The following is an 18,394-nucleotide window of genomic DNA, read 5'->3' on the forward strand; positions in this document are numbered from 1 at the left end:
ATAAATCTGTTTGGGGGAGGGAAATGGAGCCTGCATGGTAATGTTAAGCAAGCCAGCGCAAGCGCACGAGTGGAGAAAGTAAAAATCATGGTTTCCATGGTAACGTTTAACTTGTCTGTGTCGTACACATTTCTCAAGAAATACATTCACCAGACTACCTAGTGATAAAAATCGCTCCACAGCATACAAAGGTAGATTTCCCAATGCTCTCACATTCCAAAAGATCTTCCCCCAATTAATTCATCTCTTCTAACCAACGTTGGGCAAGGAGCTCAAGTCCCAACTCCTGACCGCCGAATCAGCGCCTTTTTTTTTAGGGGAGAAATTCGTTTTCATGTGATTAATTCCACTTCCTTCCTTTCCCCTTTGCAGATATATGTTGGGTAAAGGAGAAAAACGGAAGTTTGATGAGCATGAAGATGGGCTGGAAGGCAAAATCGTGTCTCCCTCCGATGGTCCATCCAAGGTGTCTTACACCTTACAGCGCCAGACTATCTTCAACATTTCCCTTATGAAACTCTATAACCACAGGCCCCTCACCGAGCCCAGCTTGCAAAAGACCGTTCTGATCAACAACATGTTGCGGCGGATCCAGGAGGAGCTCAAACAGGAAGGCAGCCTGAGGCCGGTGTTGGCCGCCGCTGCTTCGCCCCCGCCCGACTCGCTGAGCGCCAGCTACCGGGAGGCGCCGGCCGCACTCAGCGCCCCCGCGCCGCCGCCGCCTCCGCCCGCGCTGGCCGGCGACCTCGGAAGCACTACGCCCCTGGAGGCCTGCCTCACGCCCGCCTCGCTGCTCGAGGACGACGACGCCCCGTTTTGCACTTCCCCGGCCGCGCCGCCCGCGGCTCCCGCCAGACTCCCGGCTCCAGCGCCCCCGCCGGAGGACAGCTTCTCCTCCGCCCTGGACGAGATCGAGGAGCTCTGTCCCACATCTACCTCCCCAGGGGCCGCCGCGGCCGCGCCCGACAACTCCCGAGGGGGCTCTGGCACGCCGGGCGTCCCGAGGCCCGACGACCCGAAGCTGATGGACTCTCTGCCCGGGAACTTTGAAATCACGACGTCCACGGGCTTTCTGACAGACTTGACCTTGGACGACATCCTGTTTGCAGACATCGACACGTCCATGTATGACTTCGACCCCTGCACGTCCGCGGCGGGGACGGCCTCCAAGATGGCCCCGGTGTCGGCCGACGACCTCCTCAAGACTCTGGCCCCGTACAGCAGCCAGCCGGTGGCCCCGAGTCAGCCTTTCAAAATGGACCTCACTGAGCTGGACCACATCATGGAGGTGCTGGTCGGCTCCTAAGAGCCCTAGACCGGTGCCTGCGCCGCCCAGACCCTGCGAGTGTCCCCGCACCCCCCCAGCTCTCCGCACTGTGCATGCACCCTTGCTTGCCTTTTTCAGAGAAAAAGATCGTTTTACACAAGGATCACACTAGTTTTTGCTTTGAGCAGAGTTGGAGTGCCTTCATCCACGTATGACCACTTTTAATACGCTTTTTTGAGTGGTTCTCAGAGACCTACTGCCCTGGAATAGGAAAGACTACATTGGAAGACAATGTTGCTATGCTGAATGACAAAAATAAACAGTTCAAGTGAAGCACAAGGAATAAGTTGGAAAAGTTGTAAATTGCATGTGCATATTTGTCTATTTTTTCTATAAGTTTTATTGCAAGAGGTAAAAAGAGAAAATATATATATATATATATATATATATTATTTAGATAATCTCAGTACCTTTTCTGGCATTTTCGCCCTGTATAGGTTGACTTGGCAATTCAGCCTTTTTAGAGGCATTAACTACTCCTCCTAAGTGTTGCATTTACATGGCTGTTTAGAAACTGCTGCCCAAATTTATTTTATATTTTTGTACAGATTCTGCAGTTTATGATATTGTTTTTCTAAAAACAAATGCTGTTTATACATATGAGATAGCTATTTTGATAGGATTTGCTCACATAGTTCCTGCAAACTTCAGATGTACAAGTTGCACTTGTACTTTTATAGAGTTGTAATGTTTTATATGTGTTTGGTGCAAAGAGAAAATTGGATCAAATTAACCCGCAGTTGATGTTCCCAAATGCAAACACACACACACACACACACACACACACACACTGCTTTAAGAAAGGGCCAGGCGATATCACACCCAAATTTCACAGGCACCGACCCCCTGGCAGGAACACCCGCCAGCACTGTGACTTCCAAAGCCAGAGCCACGTCTGCTCATCAAACTTGCATTAAGCAGTTGGCGGGAGATGGCCCGTGGAGCTGGGGTGGGGGGAGGTTTGAAGTGATGGTTCTCTTGAGCTCCCTCTCTTGATAACGGAATACTCACTGTATTTATGCCAACTTTGTGCTTTTAATTGTTCTTATTTTTTTTAAACAGAAACCCAGTTCTTTCCCTTTTGGCATAATTTTTACGAGGACCTGAAATTTTACATGAGAACAAAATTTTCTGAAAAGTAACTGACCTCTTTGTGGAACTAAACCCTGTTTGCAATGCTTAGAGCTCACAAGGAAGAAACTACCCCAGAAGGCATCCACTGTGTTGCTCAGTTGTCTTTTCCAGCTTCCCTTCCCTAGAGCTTTTGTTCCCTCTGTTGCTAAGTGCTGAAAATGGCATCTTCGTGATCACCACAGTGAGCTTAGCTCACCTCGGCCCAGCCTGGGGTGCTGTCTTGTAACATCCGTTGGCTCTTGAACCTGGAGTTGGTACCGTTATGTCACAGCTTCCGATCTGGTTGCTTCCTCGAATCAACTGCTTTAACTACACTTTACAAGGCTGTTTTACCCAAATACACAGACAGGACTCTCTATGCATGTTCCTCTTCCTTCCCCCTGCTTCCCTTCCACCACACCCCCACATCCCACCCCCAGGACACTTGAGAAGTAGCTTTTTATTCCTAGTGGTGTATATTTAATTTTAAAAAAACATTTGCAATGTATCATGCTTGTTGCCGAAATTGTTGATGGCCTTTTCGTTTCAGTTTTTTTTTTTTTTTCTTTCTTCCAATGGTACTTTAGCTGGTTACAACCTATATTGTTGAAATGCAGATGGCTTCTTTAGGAATAACTTTTATATTTATTTAAGAATTTTTAAATTATGGGATTTGTGTTATTGTTGTTGTCTTTGTTGTTGGTCATTTGTCAATATTCAGTCACCAATTCTGCTCACTTCTTGCCATGGATAAAATTGAGTCTTTCTGGCCAATTAAAAAAGACAGCTTTATAAAATGGCACTTTAAACAAGCCATAGATAGTTTTATTTTTATAATGCACATGGCAGAGCAAATACATTTGTGATGAAGGAGCTGCTCATTTAAGCAAAAGATTTGTGTATGGTATGATTGAATTTTTCTATATTCGAATTTACATTTTCCCCCACTTGAATGTGTTTTCAAAGGCTAATTGTCCCCTCAGCAGAGCAGTGAGAGATCAAATTGCACTTGTTCTCCTACAGGCAGCCTCCACCTGGACGCCTCTCCCTGCTGCAGATGGGGCATTTCCTTTGACAGGACCAGGGACCATCTAGCTGAGGTGAGGCCTGTTGTAGATGCTTCTGGTGTCACTGTGCCTGTCCGTTTTTAGAGCTTCCTCTTCTTGTGGAGAACAAGGCAGCCCAGGCGCTGCACTTCTGATAACCGGAGGCCCCAGCAAACTCCCCACATGCCACACGCACATACATACGTGTACAGACACAATAGTGTTGATTATTCTGAACAATACCAGGGTAAGGCAGTTGATTTGCCATTGTTAAAAACTGATTTACAGTAACTTAGAACAACTGTACTTTGGTTGGATTAGCAAATCGTGTGTTTAAACAAATCCCATATGTTGGGCAACAGTTCAAATAAGCGTAGCAAAGTGTTGCCCAAAGATGGTTCTCTGACTCTCTCGTATTTGTAAGGCTGGGCTTCCAAATCAAAACAAAAAACCCCCAACAACAGCAGGCAAATAAATGCTTTTTAATGCTGGACCCTCACCATAAATGCTTGCTATTCCAAGTCTGTTGAGGAAGATGTGGGAAATTAGGGGCCCATTTTTCAAAGAGCAAAAACGTGTCCAAGTGACTGTTGTCTTATTTTCACAAAGTGATGTCCCAACAGGGAAGAACGCGGCCTGGGTGTGATCTCCAAGCCCCGGGTTGAGTGTGGGAGTGCTTCCAGATGCCACCTGGCTCTCGTGCCTTCCCCCTTCCTAAAGGACATTGCGTGGCATCCGGACTCAGCCTGCAAGTTGGAGGTGCCTTTCTGAGAAAGACATGCTGGGTGGGGCTGGGAGAGGAAAATTGACAGTGATGTGCAATGAAATGACAAGATGAGAGCAGAATCATAAGAGCTTTGAATTTGAAGTGATTTTTTTCATAAGTTATTTATTCCTTTTTTTTTTCTGTGTAAATATATTTATTTGACTGTGGAGCTCTAACAACATCTGGATCGTACCATGTGCAAGAATGTATGGTAGGAATGTATTCTCTTGTAGGAATGTCAGTCTGTGTTCCAAGGGGGTCTGAGCCAGGCCCCTGGATCTTCTCTTGTATGCACGGTCCACATCCAGTTTTCGCCTCTTCTCTAATGTAGGTCTGTTTGAAATATGCAAAGGGTATGGATGAGGAATGTTTCAATACCTCCAAATTTTTAAGAAAATCAAGCATCAAAGTGTTGATATTTTTAAACTTTTTTTAGTAACACTTTCTCTTGATGACAGAAGGGGCAGCCACACTGACACCCTCGTTCACACCAAAGGGTGAGAACTAGCCAGAACCTCCGCTACACCTCGAGTGTCTTTATCAATTGAGCTTTTTATTGCCATATCCCCGTGGAGTATCCCAACTGCCCTGAGGTCAATCAAGGAAAATTTCTTAAATAAATAAGCTCCAAAGAGCCAAAGTATCATCTTACAGATCATTTTTAAAGCTTAAATTTATTAACCACCTTTGTGGTAAACAATGAATTATGAATACCACAGGGCAGCCTTCTTAAATGACAGATGTAAAAAAAAGACAACAAAACTCTACTTTGTGCAGCAATTGTTACCCTCTATATGAATTGTCTTAATTTCAAAACCTTGCTGTTACAAATTGGACCTTTATACCTTTTCTGAAAATATTGAAAAGAGCATATTTAACCAGTTCTGGCCGTGAATGGTTAACTTCCTGTAACTGCTGAGGGCAGCGAACTGTGTGTATCCTGCTTGTGTACAATTGTCCTCAGTGCTTCTAAGAATGAGTCTGATGGTTCTTGAAAATTAGCCAGGATCAAATGCTGTGGCAGACAAAGCCAATAAAAATTGCAGACGTGTTTTGGGGATAACAAGTTTGGAAGAGAAATACAGTCCAGACAAGCAAACAAATACAAGATTTTGGAAAATATGTACATAGTGAGATGTTTGGTGCATGGTTTTTGAGGAAGGCTTTTGTCAAAAAGGAGGTGTAACCTTTCCCCCACAGACCTGAGAGCTGTGCCTTTTCTATGCAATATTATGGACGTTACATCGGAACCCAGATAGCTGTATTCACATGTAGGTTTGGGCTGTAATCTAAACAATTGGACAGATTAAATGTACATGGAAATGAGCAGTCTTACTTTTGTAGTTTTATATTATACAATAAACAGTTAAAAGATGAGCGAGGCATGTGTGCAGTTTGCTTCTGATTGGAGCACAACCAGCTCCGATGTCACAGTTCGCTGGTGTGAAGGAACGGCCCACCCTCAGCCTGTACTGGGGTTGGTGCAGTTGACCTTCTCGCCCTGTCTTGGCCTCGGGAGCACATTTCCCTCCTGGTTCTCTCCCTTGCCTCTTGGACCCTTCTCAATCTCCTGGTGCTCACTTATCTTCCCCAGGCCTCTCTTTCCCGGTGGGATCCAATCCACTCAGGACAACAAAGACCTGTGTGCTGCTCCTGCCTCTCTCTCCCAAGCTCTGGAGTTAAGTATCTGCCAAGCTCGGCCACCCCACACTCACCATGTTTCCCCTCAGGGCGGATCCTTCTCCTTTGGTCCTTCCTCTCGTCCCAGCCACTCTGTTCCCCAATGTCCACGCTCCCTGGCTGCCTCCTTTCCATCCATGCCACAGCTTCCCCAACCCCGGCCCTCTTCCCTCCTGCAACTGCTTCCTATCTACCGTCAATGCCACAGCGGTTTCTTTAACATCCTTGATGCTAGAGTTGACAGAGTACCAGTGGTTCAGGCATTTCTGGCCCACCATACCAGCTGGCGAGGGAATGGAGCTACATGTGAAGGTCCTGTAAAATGAGGGTTCCATTCAACCACCAGTGGGATATTTGGAGGGTTGGTGTTAGGGAGAGGTTAGGGGTTGAATTCTGTGCTCCAAAATTAATGTTGACGTCCTAACCCCCAGTACCTCAGAACGTGACCTTAATCCACAAATAGGGTCTTCACAGAGATAATCAAATAAAAATGAGGTTATTAGGGGGAGCCCTAATGCAATATGACTAATAGCCTTATAAGATGCGGAGATGTTGACACACAAGCACACAGGGAGTACACCAGGTAAAGATGAAGGCAGAGAACAGGGTGATATGCCTCTAGGCCAACAAACACCAAGGATTGCCAGCCAACCCAGAGAAGCTAGGGGATAGGCGTGGAGCAGGTCTGCCCCTCCCTGCCTCCCCCAGCCTTCAACGGAAACCAACTCTGCTGACACCTGGATCTCTGCCTTCCAGCCTCCAGAACCACACGTTTCTGTTGTTTAAGCCACTCAGTTTGTGGTATGTTGTTACAGCAGCTGTAGCAAACTAATCTAGGGGAGGAGAACAGCCAGGAGGAGCTCTTTCCAGACATTGCGGTGGAAGATACTCATTAGGCAGCTAGAAATAAGAATCTGCTGCTCAGTAGAGAGGTTTGTCTCCGGAATATGAGCAGCTGCTATTAATTAGAGATAGAACTTTGGAAAATCATTCACTCTGTGCTTGTGAGGGCAAGATAAAGTCACAGCTCCTAAATCTTTTCGAAAATGTTCACAATGCAATGAAGATGCAAAATTGGAATATTGTCTTTCCTCGTGCCCCCAGCAGTGCCTTAGCACAAAGTATGCACCCGAAATATCTGTTGAATTAAAAGAAGGAAAAAGGGCTATAGTTCTCTTTACCATATGGGAGAAGCCCAGAGCTCAGCCTTCCTTGTCTTTGTCCCTAGCCAGCTCCTATCCCAACCCTCTGGATACCCCATTCCCAGCACACATATCCTTGCTCACGCCCCCTCCCTCTGCTTGTAGAAGTTTACCCATCACTCCAAGGCCAAGTTCAGATGCCATCCATGAGCTTTCTCTGCATTCCCCCCCCCCCCGCCCCCAGTCAGAACTGAGGTCTTCCTCTGCTAGAGGGCTCTGGAAACTTCTGGAAATGCTCTCAGCAAGTCCTGACAGGTCTTAGGTGAGCTGTGCACCCTTTGTTTCCTCCACTCCTTCTGCTCTGTGACCTCCTGATGTTCATCTTTGCCAGAGGTCTGCAAACTATGGCCCTTGGGCCAAATCCTGTGGACTGCCTATTTGTTTAAGTAGAGTTTCGTTGGAATACAGCCACATTCGGTCATCTGTGCAGCTGTCCTACTGCAATGGCACCGAGACCCTAAGTCTCCCAAGATCTAAAATATTTGGCCCTTCACAGAAAAAAATCTGCCAGACCCTGATGTTTGCAAACCACATAATGCCTCAGTCGGTGTCTGATCCTAGCTGGGGCCCCAAAGTGCCGCAGGGCCCGGCCCCTGTGCCCAAAGGCACGCGTGAACTGAATACAGTAGTAGGTGTTCGCGACAGGCGTCTCCAGGTGCTGGAGGAGGGGCTGCAAGGGCCGGAGGAGACAGAGCGGTCCGCGGAGTCTCACGAGAGCGGCCATCTTCTAGCGCTAAAAGATGGCGGAGGAGGCGGAGACACAACGCTCGCCGTGAAAAGGCCCCATTTTACAGAAGTGAAAGCCGACACGCGCAGCGAGAAAATAATGATTGTCTGATGCAAGCCACAGTTCACGGCATCCGGGTTCGGAGTTTGGCTCTGCAGCCGGACCGCCTGAGCTTGAATCCCGGCTGCACCGTCTACAGCCTGTAAACTGGGGCAAGCTCCCGAATCTCTCCGTGCCTCAGCTTCCTCACAGGCAAGACGAGGGTGACAGCCGAGCTTATTTCACACAATGGTGGGGATTTGATGAGTCCATATGTGTAAAGCACTTAGTTCTGGGACCTTAAAGAAGTCCAGAAATGGCAGCTGCAGCTTTAACACAACCGTGGGCAAGGCTCAAACCCGCGTCTCTGCTCGCTGTGGTCTTTTAGTGTTTTAGGTCGAGCCATAAAGCAAAGCTGGGGCGTCTTAATGCTGAAGGCGTGTTTTGTGGGGACACCACCATTTATTTCCCAACACCGTACTTGTCGTCATGGTGGTCAGCTGTTTGTTTACCGAGGATTGTGCTTGTGTGGCAATCTGGGGGCTCAGAGTGCCTATTGCCTTTTTCCTCTTGCTCCGCTTGGAAAGGAAGCTTTGAATCGCGAGTCACAGTCTCCAGGGTTACCACTTGCTGAGCACTCGCGTGTGCCAGACATCCGTGAGTGCCGGCGTGTGTGACCTCATGGTCGCTGCCCCAGCCTTTGGAGGTTTATCTTTCCTCCTCAGCTTTGCAGAGGAAGGAGGCCAGGCTCCGAGAGGTTAAGAAACTTCCAGAGCTCACACAGCCAGCAAGCGGCAGAGCTGGGATTGTGACTCATCACCATAACCCCTTCGGCACCCTCTCCTAGGGCCCACTTGGTGTCATGGGGGATGTGGGGCCAGGCTGAGGCCTGGAGGCTGGGCAGGGGGAAGGAGTCAGAAGATCTCATCCCAATCTGAGGTTTACCTCTTTCACTTGCCTGACCTCCAACAAGCCCTTCAGCTCTCCTCTTCTTCGCTGGGGCGTGTATCCCACTGGCGCACTGAGGCATCCCCTGGAGGGACAAGAGGAAGATGGCCCCATGAGGGGCAGGGAACCAGGAGTTAGGGCTGCTCTCCAGGGCTGAATCCCCCTACCCTCTCTCATCCTGGCTCTCTGTGACCCTGGACCAGGCACTCCCCGTTTCAGAGACTCAGTTGGCTCAGTGGCAATGAAAGGTGGCAGGCCTACATATATACTCTGGGGACCATGGTTCTCCCTGGCTGCAAGTTAGAAGCCTGGGGGCTCCAGCAGCATCACTGGGCGCTGGGTCCAGGCCTGGGGGATCTTAAACACTGGGTGGGAGGACCCCACTGTTCTGAGGACACCAGTGCCAGCTTTTGGGGCGTCAAGGAGGAGGGCACGGTGTGTACATGACCGGGGAGGCACGCACACCAACATTGTCTCTGGAGCTGGGAAGCCCCTCAGAGCCTCCGGCTGCCCCAGCCCCACAGCCTACGGCAGTCTCCACGCCCCCACCCTCCCCACCCCAACAAGGCTGAGCTACCAGCTGCTAGCAGGGCCTATTGTTCAGCAGTGACAAGGGATGGCTGCAGGAGCACAGGCTCCGGAGGCTGGCGAGAGAAGGGGGAGGGGTGGGGCGGAGGGGAAATGTCTCCCAACAGCGCTGTCGCCCCAGCACAAACAAACACACCCAACCCATGGCTGGCTTTGCTTGTCTTCTCAGGTTGGGATCCTCGCTGGACGTGTGTGTCACTGGTGCTGTGGGTTAAAGTACAGGAGTTTCAGTCACTTTTCTCCCAGCCAAGTGCCTGAAAACAGGGCCAGGTGGCTGAGGGCTTTTGAAATAGTGTTGTTGGAAGGCAATGCAATCTGTCCGCTCGTCGTGGGGTCTGGACAGGTTCCAGCTACGGTAATAATCAGCCCGACACTTGTGTGCAGCTTTGTCCCGTCGTTCAGTCACTCTGTGTGATCTTCATGGCGATTCTGATGGGGGTGGCAATGGGGGAGGCTGAGCAGACCTGGGGAAACTGAGGTACCCAGAGGCGCCCAAGGCTGCCAGGTGCAGTGTGTGTGTGGAGGGGGAGGGATGCTGTGTCAAACTCTGGACTCCAACCTTTATTACCCCCAGGCATTTCAAAGAAACTGGCCAGAAACTTAGTTATGAAAGAATAGTATCCACAGCAAGGCAGGGAGCTCGAAGTCACCCCTTGTCTTGGAGCAGACTCAGGGGTAATTGAAGTCATTCAGAGCTTCCAGACATCCTTTCCTCTGAAAGCCTCCCTCCTCTTTCCCCAAACTCACATATTACCCGGAGCTGAGGGGGGCAGAAGCAGCTCAGAGAAGGGGACAGCCAGTGGTCTACCTCAGTTCAGCTTGTCAGACCTGATTGGGACCCACAGTGCCATCCCAAACATCAACCTAAAAGAGAGTGAGGCACTTGCTGAGCTGTTCCAGTTTGGAGACAAATCCCAAGCCCAACACCCGCTCCCTGCCACCCCAGATGCTGTCCCAAAGCCTTGCTGGTGCTGAGCTCCTGCTGTCACCTGCCCGAGGGCTAGATCTTAGTCTTCCTGTCTCCATCTCTCTCTCCTACTCTCTCTCTCTCTCTCTCTCTCTCTCGGTCTCGCTCCCTCCCTCAGTCTCTTGACCCTCAGTCTCTTGGTCTCCCTCCTTGCCCCTTCTGTCTCAGTCAGTCTGTCTGCCTCTGACTGTCTGTCTCCTACATTTGTACTTACAAGCCAGCTTTGCTGCCCCAGAGTGTGGATAGCACAGGTCTCTTTGCCCTAGGATCTGGGGAACTGGGTAGACCCTTGAGTGATCCTGGTCGGGTTGGGAGGAGGAGGGGGAGCTCCTAGTGGGGCTCACCTGCTCATCAAGGGCCTTGGTGCTGCCTTTGAGTCCCCAGCTTCCTACCTGGGCCCCCTGGCCACCTGGCTGTGGGGCCAGTTAGAGGTTTTTTTAGCTTTCTTTTCCAGGTTGGCCTGAGCAGCTCTGACTGGACTGAGTGCAGTTGGCCTACAGGCAGGGAGAGAGATTCTAAGCAGAGGGGAGGCCTGGCTGAGCTGGTGGGGGGTCAGTGCTAGGCAAGGTGGGCTCTGAGGAGAGGGGTCTACCTGGCAAAGGACAGGAGCCAGTGGTGCTGGCAGGGAATGGACACTGGATGAGTCTTGGGTCATTCTATCTAAGTGATCTGCAAACAGACTGCGTAGTGTGGGCAAGAGCCTGCTTGGGACCCCAAGTGAGGGCTGGCTGAGGGGTCAGGCCAAGAGCCTATGTTCAGGGTGATAAGGGAGGGGAGAATACCTTCTTTAAAGCAACTTCGTTCTGCTAGACACTGGACTCATTGGTCCCACTCTCACTAATCCGCCTAGGGAAACTGAGGTCCCGAAAAGTTAGGCAAGTTGTCCACGGTGGTATAGCTGGTAATGGGGGTCTCAGAGTAGAGTTCTACGTGTGCCTGTAAGACTCTGTTCTGCAGTGGGGACGTAGCCCACTACTATCCAGACGGTGCGGGCCATACTGTGGGTCATTGTGGAGATGCTGCCAGGTGAGGCTTGGACATGGTCTGTAGATGCCTTGGGGGAATGTGGGGCCAGGAGGAGGTTCGAATCCCCAAATCCTAGCAGCTTGCCTCCCTGGCCTTCCAACCACCTCCGCTGGGCTCCAAGGAAGAATAGGATGGACAAGAGAGAAAATTCAGAGGCCAGAAGGGCTCCCACCCCATGAGACTGATCCCTGTGGGTCATAACAAACCAGGGGACAGATCCCTCGCCAGTCAGAAACAACCTGTGAGCTTGTCCTAGGGCCGGTAGCAGCAGGAAGTCTTCAGGGGCAGCTCAGGCCAGCGAGCCGGCGGGGCTCATTTGTTCTTTCATTCAGTTAGTCTTTATTGGCTCACCCCCAGTGTCCCCAGTGCAGTAGATGCTGCCACCACCCCCTAACTGATGGGGCCCGAGTCCTCAGAGTCATTCTTGAGCCCCTCCTTGACCCCCCTCTGCCCAGTATATGCTCTGCCCTCCACACAGTTGCTGCCCAGTGGCTCCGCCTCCTAGCTTGTCTCCCTGCCCCCACCCTTGTCTGGATCCTCTGTCTTCAGCAGAGCAGCAGAATGACCCTTTAGAAATAGAAATCATCACCATGCTCCTCAAAATGTACACGTGGATCACCTGGGGGGCAGGCCTGGAGTGCAGGCTGAGCACCTGGTTTAACAGGCTTTCTGGAGACACCGGTCCATGAACCACACATGGAGGTGCCGAGTGTGGGGTTGAGGACAGGCGTGGGGTTGAGTCACCAAACGGTTGTGGTCGGTCAGTACTCCATCTCTTCTTGGGTCTGCTCTGGGCGAAACGTTTTCCATGAAGTATCTCATTTAACCCCACTACAGTGCAGTAAGGTAGGTGTCATTACCACCGACTTCCCGTTTCAGGGTGGCCTCCTGCTCGCCCTTTCGGGACGTGCTTTCTCTCTACCCGCCCCCCTGCCCCGCGTTGGTGACCTGACTTCCTCACCCTTCATCCCTCATGGGCAAATCTGGGACATCCTTCAGAGGGGAGAAGGGGCTATACCTGCACCCCCTCCGCGGCCTTGTGCTCTTGGGCCCCGGGACCAGGTCCAGGTACCAGGCACTTGTCCAGTCTCCCCCACCCCCATCCTCACCCCCACCACCCATGCTGCTGAGAGATGACATGGTGGGGTCCCAGTGGCTCCAGCCTGGAGGGAGCAGGCCCAAGGGCCATCACCCTAGGGCAGGTAACTGATTGGGAGAATGATGTATGTGCCGGGCTTGTTTCCAGGGGGGGGATTTCCCTTTCCCAGCCAGGGAAGTTTTATGTACTTCACCTCAGCCCTCCTCCCCTGAAGGGCTTTGGCTGGGGCGGGGGTGGGGGTGTGGCCGTGCTGCTGCCACTGAGGGAGGTGGGTGGGCCAGCCCTGCCCTGAAGGAGAGAGAAGTGGGTAGCAGAAATATGTTTGAAACTCCTTTTGAAGACTTTTTATTAATAAAGTTTACTTTTTAGAGCATCTTTAGGTTTATAGAAAATTGTAACCGAAGTACAGATTTCCTAGGGGCTTTGGTGGCTCCGTCGGTTTAGTGGCTGACTCTTGATTTCTGCTCAGGTCTTGATCTCAGGGTCCTGAGTTGGAGCCTGGCGTCTGGGTCCGTGCTGGGCATGGAGCCTGCTTGAGATTCTCTCTCTCTCTCTCTCCCCCGCCCTCCCTCTGCCCCTGACCTTCTCAAAAAAAAAAAAAAAAAAAGTACAGAGTTCCCATATATCCCCTCTCCTTACCCCCATAAATTTTTCCCCATTATATTATTTTGTATTAGAGTATTACATGTGTTACAATTGACGAGCCATTATTAATGCATTACTGCTACCACCTAAAGTCCACAGTTTGTATTAGGGCTCACTTCTTGTGTCGTACACTTCTATGGATTTTGACAAAATCCTAATGTAGTGTCCACAATTACAGTGTCATACAGAATAGCTTTTCTACCCTAAAATCTCCCCTTCTCCACCTGTTTATCCCTCCTCTCCCCACTGGGCCCCTGGCAACCCCTAATCTTTTTTCTATATCCATAGTTTTGCCTATTCCAAATGTCGTGTAATTGGAACATTATAATATGTAGCCTTCTCAGACTGGATTCTTCTTTTTTTTAAGATTGTATTTATTTATTTGACAGAGAGAGAGCGCACAAGCAGTGGGAGTGACAGGGAGAGGGAGAAGCAGGCTCCCCACTAAGCAGGGAACTTGATGTGGGACTTGATCCCAGGACCCTGGGATCATGACCTGAACTGAAGGCAGATGCTTAACCAACTGAGCCACCCAGCCTCCCTGAGAGTTTCTTTGTAAGAAACTGCCAAACTGGTCTTCCCAAGTGACTGTGCCACCAGCAGTGAAGGAGAGTCCCTGTTGCTTCACATTCTCATCAGCATTTGGTGGTGTCAGCATTTTGGACTTCAGCCATTCTGATAGGTGTGTAGTGATACCCCCTTAATTTGCAGTTCCATAATGACAAATGATGTTGATGATCTTTTCGTATGCTTATCTGTCATCTGACATATTTGTTTATTTAGATCTTTTGCCCATTTTTAATTAGGTTGTTTCTTTTCTTATTGTTGAAAAGTTCTTTGTATATTTGAGATACTAGTTCTTTATCAGATATGTGCTTTGCTAAAATTTTCTTCCCTCTGTGACTTCCTTTTGTTCTCTTAGTAGTGTCTTTTGCAGAGCAGAAATGATGAATTTTAATGAAGTCCATCTTTTCTAAGTTTTTCTTTCATGGATCACACTTTTGGTGTTTTCTCTAAAAAGTAATCACTAAACCCAATGTCACCTAGATTTTCCCCAGTGTTATCTTGTAGAAGTTTCACGTAGTTTTGCATTTTATATTTAAGGCTATAATCTGTTTTGAGTTGATTTTTGCGAAGAATCCAAGGTCTGTGCTTGGATTCGTTTTGTGTGTTGTGAATGCTCAGTTGTTCTAGGATCTTTTGTTGAAAGGACTATCATTTCTCCATTGAATTGCCTTTGCTCTTTTATCAAAGATTAGTTACTATATTGGAGTAGGTCTGTTTCCAGGTACTGTGTTCTCTTCTACTCATCTGTGTTTCTTCTTCCCTTACAGTGCTGTCTTGATCACTGTAGCTTTATTGTAAATCAGGAGGTGGAGTGGTCAGACCCTAAATTTTTTTTTTTTTTCTCCCTCAATATTCCCAATTCCTTTCCTGACCAGTCCTCCCCTCCAACCTCATTCTTCCTAAGTCTTTCCCTTGCTTGGTGCCCCATGACTCCATTAACCTTTCTGAAGTTGGACCACCACTCCAAGCTTGGTTTTGCCTCAGGACCTTGCATTTGCTGTGCCTTTCCTCTCTATCCTTGTATTTTGTTAAACCCTATGAAATTAGTATTCTTGTAGACCCCCCCACCCCCAAAAGGTTAAATCTCCATAATTACGTGGGGGTCAACCTAATACATTCCGTTGTTTCTCATCTTCCAAGATTCAGCTCTAATGTCACCTCCTCAGAGTGGCCTATCTCTGACCACCCTACCCCACCCTCAGCCAGGCACATAGCTTTGTTTTATTTTCTTCATAACGTTTATCAGCATGTGAGGTCATCACATTCATTTATTTATTTCCTTGTTTGCTACCCATTTATTTCCTTTGGCATATAAACCTCCTAGCAATAGTCTTCAGAGACCTAGATATTTGTACCATTCTGGGGAGGGGGTTGCCTCCTCCCACCCCACTCCAAAACTTGACTGATGTCATATTTCTGACCAGCAATCCTGTTGGGCAGGGAGCCTGATTTATCTGACATAGAACAACAGAGAAATATGTCTTCCCCATAAGTGTTAAGGGCCAAGTTCAAAATCTCTACAACCATGTAGTTGGACAGTAGCATGGATTGTTCAAGAAAGGTATTCTACTGGAGGCAGAGAGCACTAAGGACCATCTCTGCACCAGGAACACCTACTTGTTTCCTTGGCTACCACCTTTACCCACCTGTCCTCCACTCAACAACAGCATAGCTTTCCTTACACCCCACCATGTTCCTCCAGATCTATAACTTTTGGTGGTTCCTTATTGCCAGACCCTGCCCCATGGACTCTTTCTGGAGTCCTTTTTCCCTGGGTACCTAACCAGACCCAGCCTGTCCTTTGGAGCTCCGAGTAAGCTCTGTCTCCTCCGAGAGCCTTCCCTGCCTCTCTGACATTGCATGTCTCCTGGCAGTGACCTGTTATCTCGGGCAGCTTACAGGGTTTCTTTGAGATTTGCCGGGGTCTGTTTCAGAGGTCAGGCTCCAGAAAAACAGGGAGAGTCCAGAGATGGAGTGCCAGCTGGCCATGCTGTCCTGCTGCTGAGGAGTGTGACTTGCTAGAAAGGGAAGGAGGAGAGACTGAGGGGCCTCCCAGTGAGGGAGGACTTTTGTCTCCTCCTTGGTGGAGTCAGACCCCCAAGAACACACCAGCTCAGAGAGGTGGGGCATGGTTCCCCCCACTCTCCCAGAGGGATCTTGTAGCAGTCCCTCCCCGCCCCCCTGCCGTGTGGAGCTGGGTTGACTCAAGTGGCAGGAAAATGCGCCCCCCCCCCCTTCCAAGCTGCTGCACATCTGTGCCCAGACAAAGCCAGCTATTAATCCTAGCTTTTGTGTGAGTGTTTGGGTGTTGAATTCCACTTGGATCTGCCGGCTTTTGGAAAGGGAGATTGGAGGGGATTTAGTGACAACAAAAGGAACCCACTGAGGGGAATGGGAGGGGGCCAGGGGAGCTAAGAAACCCAAGTGCATTCACTCTAAGCCTGGTGGGGGCTTCTGGGAGCCCAGCTTCAGCGAGAACCTAGCAGGGCTCCCAAATTCCCAGGGTCTGGGTCACAAAAAGGGGCCACTCCCCAAGAAAAAAACACCAGCTTCCTGGGCCTGCCTTGCACTCCAGATGCTGCCTGGTGCTGAGGCCCTAGCTTGACCGGGCCTGGGCACTGCCCTTGGTACTGCCCCTTTCAGACCGGAGCAGCCCATTGCTAGGGGAGTCCAAGGATGGGAGACAGGAGATTGGGACCAGGCAGAAGGCCAGAGCCCCGGGAACAAATCCAGATTGGGGAGAACCTCAAAGCCACCCCAGCTGAGTCAACAGAGCAATAAGGCCAGAGGCTCTGAGGCAATAGGTCGCCCAGTGGCTTGTGTTGGGTTCTCCCTAGAAATTCCTGGGCACTTGGTCCCATCCAGGAGCTCCACCTCCAGGGAATCTAGTCTACACAAACCCCAACTCTGGCTCGAGCATTGAACACTCAGAACAGCCCAGGACAGGGTCAGAATGTCAGCGACAGGGTCAGAGTGTCTATGTGGAGAGGGGTGGACTGTGTGTCTTAGAGTATCAGGCAGTTCTGAGGGTGGAGGGGCAGGTAGCGATCCACGGCCCAGACAGGTGTTACTGGATTCTCTTACTCAGCAGGAGCTCTGGGCTGGTTACTAGTGGGTCAGGAGAGTAGCCCGTGGGGCCAGTGGAAACCCCCTGACCTGCCCCGCCCCTCCTGCTTTGTTAATTTCACCTTTTTAAATGAGCTTCCCATCTGCGGGTGCTTGACTCCAAATGTTCACCACCTTTTCAGGTCACACCAGCAAGTGCAAGTAGTTTTAACTCTGGAGAGTGTGAAGACACACCCAGAGCTTCCTCCCCTTTTCCCTGCCTTATCTCAGAGGTCTGGTAAAGTCATTCGTTAGTCCATTCAGTAGTTGATTGAACTTTTGTTCTGGTTTAGTTGCTGAGCAGCAATGCGACATGTAACTCTTGACTGACACTTGTGTGCTCAACTAAGCTTCTGGGTTTATTTAACTATTTGCTTTTAAGAAGATTTTATTTGTTTACTTGAGAGAGAGGGAACAGGAGCAGGGGAGCTCCAGAGGAAGAGGGCGAGAGACAGAGAATCTCAAGCAGACTCCACGATGAGTGAGGAGCCTGTCACAGGGCTTGATCTCACGACCCTGAGGTCATGACCTGAGCCTAATCAAGAGTCGGCCACTTAACCAACGGAGCCACCCAGGTGCCCTTGTTTAACTATTTTCTAATGGTTAGCACACTTACAGATTTTTTTAAAAACAGTTTTTATTTGAGTGTAGTTGGCCTACACCGGGACATTATTTCCAGGTGAACAACATAGTGATTCAACATCTGTCAAGCTGTGCTTGTGACATGCAATGTCACAAGTGTAGCTGCCTTCTGTCACCATACAATGCTATTATGATATCATTGACTGTATTCCCTATGCTGTCCCTTTCATTCCCATGACTTATTTATTTCATACCTGGAAGACTACATCTCCCATTCCCCATCCCCCATTTTGCCCATCCCTCACCTCCCTTCTGGAAACCATCAGTTTATTGTCTGTACTTATAGGTTTTAGATTCCACATATGGTACTTGTCTTTCTCAATCTGACTTATGTCACCTAACATAAAACCCTCCAGGTCTGTCCATGTTGTTGTAATGGCAAGAGCTTGTGCTTTTTTATGGCTGAATAATATTCCTCTGGAGATATATATATATATAATCACATCTTATTTATATGAGTGCTTTATTCTATGTTAATTAACTCTAGAAATATAAAAAATAATCTCCAATAATTCATTTATTCATTCCCTCACTCATTCAGGATAGGTGAAGTCAGGCTGGCCTACCAGGTCCTTTATACTGAAAACCCTAATTGTTCCCCCAAGTCTTTCCTGGTCTTCAGGGAAGAGGCTTTCACAGGTCCTCTCTGTGCTGCTATAAAGGCTCTCTCCTCCCAACTGTTTCCGAGGCCCTGTTTGGGCAACCCTGCTTTGGATAGGGGTGGAGAATGGGTGGGCCAGTTGCTGCCTCCAGGGACTGTGGCTTCCTCTGTGTCAGGAAGTGGGCATAGCTTCTCTGTCTCCCAGATGGAACCTTTTAGAAGACCAGAGAGTCACTCTGTTCCCACTTTTTTCAGAGGGTGGCTGTGCTGTTGTTGAGAAAACTCCTTGAGCCTGGGGGACAGGTC

General features: G+C 49.4%; 1 protein-coding gene across 5 annotated transcripts in view; it reads left to right on the forward strand.

Annotated features, from left to right (window-relative positions):
- SERTAD2 (SERTA domain containing 2) overlaps positions 1–5,629 on the forward strand; it is a 117,998-nt gene extending 112,369 nt beyond the window's left edge. For all 5 annotated transcript variants that reach the window (XM_032873778.1, XM_032873781.1, XM_032873777.1 and 2 more), the window contains one exon: positions 373–5,629. In XM_032873778.1, the coding sequence (XP_032729669.1) occupies positions 373–1,306 (934 nt within the window). In that variant the 3' untranslated portion in view covers positions 1,307–5,629. The remainder of the gene's footprint in view (positions 1–372) is intronic.
- The last annotated feature ends 12,765 nt before the right edge of the window (positions 5,630–18,394 follow it).

The sequence above is a fragment of the Lontra canadensis genome, unplaced genomic scaffold (assembly GCF_010015895.1).
Source record: "Lontra canadensis isolate GAN:19392208 unplaced genomic scaffold, GSC_riverotter_1.0 scaffold50, whole genome shotgun sequence".
In the NCBI taxonomy this organism is placed as follows: Eukaryota; Metazoa; Chordata; class Mammalia; order Carnivora; family Mustelidae; genus Lontra; species Lontra canadensis.